Source organism: Macrosteles quadrilineatus, unplaced genomic scaffold (assembly GCF_028750875.1).
Source record: "Macrosteles quadrilineatus isolate MER2022 unplaced genomic scaffold, UCM_ALF_1.0 Scaffold_6__1_contigs__length_79288215, whole genome shotgun sequence".
Lineage (NCBI taxonomy): Eukaryota > Metazoa > Arthropoda > Insecta > Hemiptera > Cicadellidae > Macrosteles > Macrosteles quadrilineatus.
In genome coordinates, this window is record NW_026542599.1 from 67,774,044 (window position 1) to 67,784,780 (window position 10,737).

The window sequence follows — 10,737 nt, forward strand, 5'->3', positions numbered from 1 at the left end:
ACAGATCTCAAGACGACAGCAGGCGGTCTCGTAGGGATATCTCGCCCTATACTCCACATAGCTCTCGTAGTTTACCACGTCATGAAGAAAATAGGTCGTCTAGTTCCCAAAAGTATCACCGATCACCTGCCAGATCACCATACCGCGAGGAGAATAGGAGACCAAGTTATCGCCATTCCCCCGCCCGAACCAGCTATAATAGTCGAGATGAAAGAGGACGTAGTCCTTACCGATCTGAAAGCCCTTACCACAAATCACGTTCTTATACTCAGCTTAATTCGTATAGTGATCGTGACCGATACCCCCGCAGGGAAAATGTACATTATGGGGGTCGACCTGGTAAACAGGTGCATTTCTCTAACTTCCCCAGTCAGCCTTGTAGGAATTGTCATAACATGGGACATTTCACTGTTGACTGCCGTGCCCCTCGTTATCAAAAAAACTAACTAGGCCGGGGGATAATGAACCTCCCCCCGCTGGCCAAATACCTCGGAAGTTTAACGACAGTGTACATAGCATAGATAATGATGAGTGTAACATTTACAATCCATGCGTGCAAAAGCAATATCAGCAAAAGCATGTAAGGTTCCTTTCTGACTTTACAAAACAAATGAAAGCGGAAAGTGTTTGCAGCTCAGTTGTTACTCGGGGAATCAAGAAAAGATATCCTTTGCACGTGAACGGATTAATGGAGGGCGGTGAAGTAGCTATACTCTTAGATTCTGGAGCTAATATTTCATGTGTAAATAGCAAGGAGCTCAGGGAATCAAAATATATTATCAAGCCAACTAACGCACTCCTCACTACGGCGGGGAAAACCCATTTAAATGTGTTAGGTGAAGCAGAAGTGGAATTTCGCATAGACTCTAAGTGTTTTGTACATAACGTGTTTGTAGTAGAGGAACTAAATTGTTCTTTACTGCTAGGAAATGATTTCTTGTCTCAGTATTGTACAGTACTCGATTATGATAAGCGAACAGTTACGTTCTCGTGCCAGGGTCAACGTACAGAGTTGCCGATGCTAGGTAACTGGACACGCACTTCAGCGCGCAATGATGAGTCAGCCGCTACACGTAGTGCCCCAGTACAAATAGTCTCAGTCGATTTATTAGATGCTTCCCAAAACTTTACACTAGATGCATCCAACGTGACTCATAATTTTGAAACACTTTTCCACGAGCCCGATCCCCAAAACGTGACTTTAAGCCCAATTTCTAATGGTGTCTCTGATTTTGTAGAATCTGATATTCTAACGATAGTACCTAAATCGGACCCTCTACCTCCTAACTTCTCAGGAAGTATAACTGATAGTGGCGGGAACAAAATAGATATAAACCCACAGTTAACGCCTTCTCAATTCAAATTAGCACAGGAGCTAATAAATTCTTACAGGGACGTGTTTGCTAAGGACGATACAGACTTGGAGGAAGCAAATATTCCCCCGTACGAGATAAGAGTTAAGTCCGATGAACCCGTAGCCCTACCTCCCTATCGGTTAGGCCCCAAAGAAAGGGAGGAATTAGATAGACAGGTGGACGGTTTATTAGAAGCTGGTGTTATTGAACACTGTCAGAGCCAGTATGCGGCACCTACTTTCATGGTGAAGAAACCTGGGGGGAAGTTTCGTTTAGTACATAATTATAAGAAAATTAACGAACTAATAGTGGATGACAAATATCCTCTCCCCCGGATAGATACTATCCTTGAGACCTTGGAAGGTGCGTCATTCTATTCTCAAATGGACGTAAATCAGGCATTTTTTCAACAGCCAATAGCCCCCGAGCATAGGGATTATACAACTTTCATAACCCACAAGGGGTTGTATCGCTATACCCGTCTCCCTCAGGGAATGAAAACTAGTCCAAATGCTTTTCAGCGATCAATGAACAGGGTTTTTGCGGGATTGCTGTATCACGGAATAGTTTTATATATTGACGACTTGGTCGTGTATGGTAACACTTTTGACTCGCAGCTTAAGAGTTTAGAAGAGACATTCAAAAGACTTAGGACCGCTCGTTTGAAGCTTAAGACATCTAAATGTCATTTTTTCTACAGTAAAATTGAAATATTGGGGCATGAAGTACAGCCCAATGGTATAAGGCCCCTCCAGGAAAATATTCGGGCTATACAGGATTTTCCCCGTCCCCGTAAAGTCAAAGACGTGCGGAGTTTTCTGGGTACTGCGTCATACTATAGAAAATTCATCCCTAAGTACAGTGAAATCGCTCATCCGTTAACGCAGTTAACCAAGAAGGAGCACTGCGATTCGCGTAGCTTACCATGGTCAGAAGAGCATGAAACGGCCTTTAAGGCATTAAAAGATGCGTTGACTACTCCACCCTTACTAGCTCATTTTAGTGACAACCTTGACACAGTGGTTATGTGTGACGCAAGTCGAGTAGGAGTCGGCGGAGTGCTGTGTCAGTACCAAGTGGACGGAACATTGCGACCCGTTGCTTACGTCAGCAGAACGTTGAAGAATACGGAGAATCGTTGGACTGTGTCTGAATTAGAACTTTTAAGTGTAGTGTTTGTAGTAAATTATTTCCGTTCGTTGTTGCTAGGTAGACATTTTACTATTTACAATGACCACGCTAGTCTTCAGTATTACAAGAACATTAAGAATTTGAGTTCTAGGCTAAATCGGTTGGCTATGAAACTGATTGACTTTGATTTCACGATAACACATAGGCCTGGTGCGGTAATGAGGGTCCCGGATGGACTGAGCAGGAACCCCATCAACGTGGAAATAGACAATGAAGCAGTTGCTGAGGAGATGCTGATAAACCTGGTCACTCAAGTTAACATTCACAAACTCCAGTTAGAAGACGTGTATCTCTTAAGCATTCGTAATGCTCTTCACGATCCTGTAGGAGCACGTGGGAAGATTAGGAGAGCCTCTAGAATGTATGTCTTAAAAGACGATATTCTTTACTACAAATCCTACTTTAGGGATGGGAACAAACTTTTACTAGCCGTCCCAACTGCTCTAGTAAAAGATATACTAAATGCATTCCATGATAGCTTATCTTCTGGTGCACATTCGGGAATAACAAAGACAGCGTACAAAATAGGAATGCGATACCATTGGCCGACAATGAATAAAGACATCGCTACCTACGTCCGATCCTGTTTAGATTGTCAACTTAGGAAAGCCGACAAGCGAAAGCCTGCAGGTTTAATACAGCCTATAAACCCTCCTTCTACGATCCCGTTTATGAAGATACAGATAGATTATCTCGGTCCCCTTCCTAGATCCAACAAGAAACAATATATAGTTGTGGCAACGGATGTTACCACAAGATACGCAGTCACCAAAGCCGTGGAGAAAGCAGACGCAAAAACTACAGTAAGATTCATATTGGAAACAATACTACCAAGATTCGGGTGTGTTCAAGAGGTCCAGACTGATCGAGGGACACACTTCACTGCGGACATCTTGAAACAGCTTCTCGACGCCCTAGGAATCCAGCATAAGAAGAGTTCGGCATATCGACCACAGTCACAGGGTCTCACGGAGCGCTTCAACGGGACGCTGTTGGACATGCTTCATTTCTACTCCAACAGCCAGCATACCAACTGGAGCAAGTTTGTGGACAATGTGACTTTCGCCTACAACACGTCAATACAGGAATCCACCGGACACTCACCATTCTATCTGCTGCACGCTTATGAGCCTCTTCATCCCATCGATTTGGCCATCCTCCCAACAATCCCGGACAACGACATCTTAGAAGCAGTCAAGAGAATCCATGATGTGCGAGAGAAAATCCCGGACATCCTCCACAAAGCCCAGCAGCGCCAGAAGACCCGTCATGATGCAGGACACACACCACGCCATTACGATCCGGGTGACAAGATACTTCTAGCAACTCCCCATTCTGGCGAAGGATCGAAGAAGTTGGCCCCCTCCTATCGTGGCCCATTTGAAGTGAGGAAGAAGCTCTCGGACCTCAACTACGAGATTCATCTTCAAAAGGCGGGAAAATGGACAACAGACGTAGTCCATGTAAATAGGATGAAACCATTCTATGATAGAAGAGAGTAGTTGTAGAGTATTGTAGTTATATCAATTAAGTAGGGATTATTATTTGGCGCAAATAAATTGTACTTGGATTTTCTCTTAGGCAGTGTAGTAAATGTAATACGTAGAATGAAAGTTTTTATGTTATAGGTACTATTGCAAATCAACAATTGGTTAAAGCAAATCTCCTAAAAAAAAGGTACTAGGTAGTAGTAAAAAGGGTTATTTAATAGTAGGTAGATTTAGGTGTAATACATTATAATACATTGTAATCTAATAGGTTAACAATCCACACATTTATTCATTAATTAGAAAATTAACTTAGTTTTTACCCTACTATCACACAATCACTGATCTTTATGAGTAGGAAAATTACAACAGCAACAGTTTATAATTGGCAAATGATTTTATCTCTTTTTACTTTCGAAACTGTTGCTAATAATTAATTGTTTTTTTGTTCGCCTTGCCATAAACCCATAAACAAATTATAAAAAAAAACTTTCTTTATATTACATAACATACATACAACCACTAACACATGTTGTTTCTTTTCTGTTTACATATATCCATGGGAGCTGAGATGCCGACGACGGTCAACAACACATCGCTGAGTTGCACTTAGTCCGCAAGGTCGCCGCCACACCCGACACTAGTCTACTATCTACGCTGACGCCACCAGTCTTGGCCACAACCTAATCCACAGCCGCTCTACATCTCTACCGTCTTCTCATCAACACCAATTAAGAATCTAAATTTGACATTGTTAATTTTCAATTGCACAGGTTCCTTTTAACAGACATGGGGACCATGTCTAACTGGGCGGGGGTAATGTGACGGGTAGTCACCAAAAATTATTTTCTAAATTTTGGGATTATATTTCAAAAGTAAAAGACCTGGTAAATGGATTTCACAATGCATATACCAGTGTCAGAACATTGGCATTTAGTAGACAGAATTCTTGATGACACGTAGCTTGCTCAATCGACCGACCCACAAAAACCGTAGACTTAGCAATTGTACTTTGGAGAGACTGAGGTCGGAGTTGACCGGAAGGAAGACACTTGGCCCCAGTAATATCACGGGGACACTTCGCCGGTCTCCGGGTTTTTGGTAAGGCGATTACTTTATTAATATTTAACTTTATAATTTTTGTGATTGTCCAGGCTAACTTACCTTTTTAAAGTCAGTGATTGATTGATGTTAATCGTAATCATTTTTATAATAATTGATTTCATTTATAATTTGTGTGAATAAATATAGTTACTATTAAATTCCTGTTTGAATATAATAACGTGTCAAAAAGAATTATAATTATTAGAGTTTTATATAAATTTCATTTGCTTAGGCCTACTTAAATAAAAGGAGCCTGTAATTATTTTATCATCCATTTTTATTATTGTCTTTATTATTATCTTTATCATATTGTCCACCCATTTTATTTGAATAGTGATTAAACATTCTTTTACCTCTCACTAAAGTATTCTTATTATTTTAAATCGATCCCGGTTACGCCCCCGGTCACAATTCCAATCGTGGCACTAGGATGCAAACCCTCGACTGAGTCACAGATCAGTTCATTTAAAAAACAAAAAGTGTCAAAAGTTGAAGTACAACAAAAAGACATCCACAAGAGAAACGATTCACAGCTATAAGTTGATCAACACCAAGGAACCTTTTAGTAAATTTATCTTGATAAAAATGTCCATTTGAGATAAATTTTGCTCTTGGTTTAGATTTGATGATTTACTGATAACCAGGACTAGATTCGAGATGGGTGGTGTTTTAGAGCCTCTATAGAAAAAGTGTTTGAATCTATAACTATTTTTGGGATGATGTACACACTAGTGCTAAGATTGTGTTGTTAGCAAATTTCCCTATAGAGAAGTAGCTATTACTGTAGTTCTCATGGTAACACTTAGGCCCGGGACCGATTTACTTTTTCATTTTGATGTCCCCAGAGGCCAAAAACACCATTCGTTCAAATTTTAGCGAATTTCCCTATAGGGAAGTAGCTATTACCGTAGGTCTCATGGTAAGACTTAGGCCCGGGACCGATTTACTTTTTCATTTTAATGTCCCCAGAGGCCAAAAACACCATTCGTTCAAATTTTTATATATGTATATATATATATATATATATAGGTATATATATATATATATAGATTTATATATATATATATGTGTCCGTGAACACGATAACTTGAGTAGTTTTTATCCGATTTTGATGAAATTTGGTTTGAAGGTGTAAGGCGGGATAAACTTGAATGAGTTCGCGATCCAGCATGATCGGACCATGGGAACGGGGTTTTATGGGGGGTTTTATGGGGTAAAAATTGGTTTTTCTCACTTTTTACCCTCAAAACACAAAATTTCCCAATTTTTCTCTAAACCTTCTTAAAGAGCTTAAAAAAACAAACAATTCAGTATATCAAAGTGTTTTTGTACGGTTATTGGTTACGGATAAAACTAAAAAAATGGGAAATTTAAAATTCCCATGTTATTCTTATGGAGAATATTGTAAAATGTTGTAGTTTGCTTGTTTATGGATATATTTTGATCAAACTTGGCAAATTTATTTATTTTATAGTAAGCTATCAATATTTTACTAAAAACACACTACTTCATTAGTTTCCTTGTAGCAGCAAACCTAGGTACTCGTTAAACCTAATAATGTTATTTAAATAGATCAATTGAAAATCAATTCGGCCAAATGGAAATTCGCTTAGACGGCAGGTTTGCTGCGGCGGGGGTATTTATATATGTATATATACATATACATATAGATTTATATATATATAGATATATATAATAAGTATGATTGTGATTAGGGCTACTATATATAAATATGTGTCCGTGAACACGATAACTTGAGTAATTTTTATCCGATTTTGATGAAATTTGGTTTGAAGGTGTAAGGCGGGATAAACTTGAATGAGTTCGCGATCCAGCATGGTCGGACCATGGAAACAGGGTTTTATGGGGGGTTTTATGGGGTAAAAATTGGTTTTTCTTACTTTTGACCCTCATAACACAAAATTTCCCAATTTTTCTCTAAACCTTCTTAAAGAGCTTAAAAAAACAAACAATTCAGTATATCAAAGTGTTTTTGTACGGTTATTGATTTACGGAGAAAACTAAAAAAATGGTAAATTTAAAATTCCCATGTTATTCTTATGGAGAATATTGTAAAATGATGTAGTTTGCTTGTTTTTTGGATATCTTTTGTTCAATCTTGGCCAATATATTAATTTTAAACTTAGCAATAATTATTTTACTTAAAACACACACTTTATTAGTTTCCTTGTAGCAGCAAACCTAGGTACTCGTTAAACCTTATGTTATTTAAATAGATCAATTGAAAATCAATTCCGCCAAATGGAAATTCGCTTAGGCGGCAGGTTTGCTGCGGCGGGGGTATTTTATGCTTGCTTGTATCTCCAATGTCTTTAGGAGTGAAAGAGAGGGGTTTAGAGGGGTCACGTCAGGGCTATAGAACAAGGTTTGTTAAAATTTCAACTCACTAAAAAATCCACTCACCTGTTTCAATATTTCTTTTTCCTTTTTCACTGCTTCTGCTTCAGCTTTGTCTCTTTCCAGCGACTGTGCTCGGCTCTAAGAAAAATTTAACATGAGAAAAAATTATTATTTTCCAGTATTAGTCTAGGCTAACTTACTGTATATTTTTATACCTAATTTCATCACATATTTTGTAATAATTTAAAACAAAACCAGACAGCATGTAAAACTGGACAAAAACCATCTCAAATTCCTCCTACAACGATTTGACATACTTAACTTGGTTTGTCAGAACAAAAATTACTGGTATGACAACGTGAACTAGGATATGGTTAGACTTTTCCTAAACAATTTATTTACAGTTACAAAGGAGTACTCAGTTATAGCAAGTGGTAATAATGTAGTTGAAATTATAATAATTACCATAATGTAGTTGAAATTATAATAATTACCATAATGTAGTTGAAATTATAATAACTACCATAATGAAGTTCCTTACTGCAGGCCTTTATTGAGGAAATAATTTGCACCTTAGACCTTATATGGTTACGGTAATGTTGTGCTCTACAACCAGTGCTCGATTTGCGGGGGAACGTGTCGGAACGGAGTTCCGGTATTTCTCTTTTGGAAAGATAAAAATATTGGTATAAATAGGTACTAATCACATTAAATTGGTTACAGTTCCGGCCCTCATTTATTACAAATCGAGCACAGTCAACAACAAAAATTTTCAATAGGGTCCGAATTACAGTACCAGTTAACCCTTCAGAGTGCACATTTTTATCAATGTGGTTTTGCGTGTAATTTCCAGTTTCATAGATCTTTCAACAAGATTATAAGTTAGGCTTCCCAAAGAAGCACACCAATTATTAGAAGCTAATCACATGAATAACTTATATGAGCACACTTTTAGTAAAATCAACTTGATTTTTTCATCTTCCAATCCTACATTTAATGCTAAATAAGTTTGCAAGAAAGAAAATTGACAGAATGTTGACCATGTATACTATACTAAGACTTTGAAAACTTCGGTTCAACAAGTTGAAGAGGCTACTTAAAGTATAGGCCTATCACTTGTTTTGACTAGTCACAGACAAGCCTACTTACCAACTTCTCCTGTTTCATCTGCTTGCCGCGAGAGATGAGTTGCTGCCGCAGTTCGCCACCTTGCCGCAACAATTCCGCTCTCTGCTTGGCCTGCTGTCTCGCTTCTTCTCCCAAAACGTAACAAGTGTCACTGCAGTTGCCCGTCAAGTATTCATCCGACGCGTCGCAGCAATCTGTTATAATATGACAAAAACTTTCATTGACAAAAATTCTAAAGTACGAATTGGTTGCAAAAATTTGAATTATATGTAAAAGGTCTAAAGATAAATAAGGAGTTCAAGGGTTGATTATTCAATTTCTGGTATATTTTCAAAACCAAACCCAACATTTGTCATCATAATAGTTAAATTTACATTATTCAATAAATTGTAGCCTTTTATAGACCTATTCTACGAATAATAAATACTAAATACTCTGACCAGGGTTATATACTAATCTAAGGTTTGATATCCAAGTCATTCTTCAATTAATCAGAAGGAAGCCAATTAGATTACTGAGAAAAGTCAGAACCTCTTTGATATTGTTATAAAAACTGGACTCAGCTATCCTTAATCATCAGGTGTTACAAGAACCAGCTGATCTGAATAAGAAACAAAGTTTTTAACTCATTAATTAACACTCGTTCTTCTATCATATTTGCCTTAAAATACGCATCCTAGACAGCGCCAGATCTACCACGTGTAGGGCCGTAAGCAAAAGGGAGCCACACTGTTAAGTAGGTCTAAAAAAAATTATTTTTTTAAATTAAGTAAGATTAGATTAGGGCGGGCCTGATGATAATGATGTCCACCCGTATTTTCATATAGGCCTATTCACGATTCTGCCAAGATTTTGGATGACAATGATGATGTCCCCGTGCTCGAATGAGATGTTCACGATTTCTTTGCGGTCGTGGGTGGTGATGATGAAGTAGACCTACCCCCTGATCCCAGAGATATTCCTTTCACCGTGTTCACGGATGATGATTTTTATGTCCATTCAATCGCAGATGCTTATAATTTCTCTGTGACTAAGGGAGATGTTCATGATTGTGCCATGATCGTGGTAGGTTGCACCTATACTTAGGGAGATGCACAAGAAGGCTGCTCGGGTTAATTTGACAAAGTATACCTAATCAATAGGCTATGTACTTTAGTGGTACAGTTTTTAAAATTAAGGCAGTTAGAAATTACTGAAGTAAAATGCTGTACAACTCACCACAAATCCCATCATTGACTCGGGATGAAGGTATGTTGAGAGGTTTGTGTCCAGCGTTAGTGCAGTGAAAGACACCATTCGGGCAAGCCGGAGTGCCAGGCTCATCCGTACCATCGTGGCAGTCACAGTAGTCATCATTCACATACTTAAATGGTATTGTTCGCAAACCATCGAAACATGTAAATTCAGTACTCGGGTCATACAAAGACACTTCTGAAAACAAAAATTACAATTAGACCATAAGTTAGGCTATTTTCTAACAACTTTCTGATGATCACACAAAATCAGAAACGAAAATCAAGTAATTTACCTCAGGCCTAATATAATTCTTTAAATTTACTAATAAGAGAAACCTAAATGAATAAATAGGCCTAGGTTAAGATTGGATAATACAACCAAAGATAGGGTTCCTCATTTTGCAGGTTTAAACAAAATATCTGTACTTACTTGATATTGAAACACCCCTTGGTCGTAAAATTTCACTTGATACATTTATATTAAACAAAACTAACATACAACCTATCTTAAGCGAAATATTTATCATTATTGTTGTTAAAGTAACCCGGTTTAGAAAATTAGGTTATGATACGGAGGGACTTGAAAACAATTGGTTAGAATGGGAACCATAAAAATTGAAAATTTTAAAATCAAAGACCTCCAAACGTAAACAAACCAACCAATTGCCTACATCCACGAGTAAAAAGGGGCTGTCCATAAAAAATATTGGCAATTGACATTATATTGTACAAGCACGAATACTACAAGCGTAAGTTAATGGGGAAAAAGGATCAGTTTATGTTAGCATTACAGTTACAGTAAATGGCCATGCTTATGCTAAGATATAATAAATAATTAAGCCTACCTTTACCATAGTCATTGGGTCCATGCACTAT

At 37.9% G+C, this 10,737-nt stretch overlaps 1 protein-coding gene across 1 annotated transcript in view; it reads right to left on the reverse strand.

Moving 5' to 3' along the window:
- Positions 1-10,449, reverse strand: part of LOC128996458 (glucosidase 2 subunit beta-like) — a 28,969-nt gene extending 18,520 nt beyond the window's left edge. The window contains exons 1-4 of the mRNA XM_054421801.1: positions 10,292-10,449; positions 9,845-10,057; positions 8,648-8,820; positions 7,562-7,636 (exon numbers count right to left, since the gene is read on the reverse strand). Of these exons, the coding sequence (XP_054277776.1) occupies positions 7,562-7,636; positions 8,648-8,820; positions 9,845-10,057; positions 10,292-10,388 (558 nt within the window). The 5' untranslated portion in view covers positions 10,389-10,449. The remainder of the gene's footprint in view (positions 1-7,561; positions 7,637-8,647; positions 8,821-9,844; positions 10,058-10,291) is intronic.
- Positions 10,450-10,737: the final 288 nt, after the last annotated feature.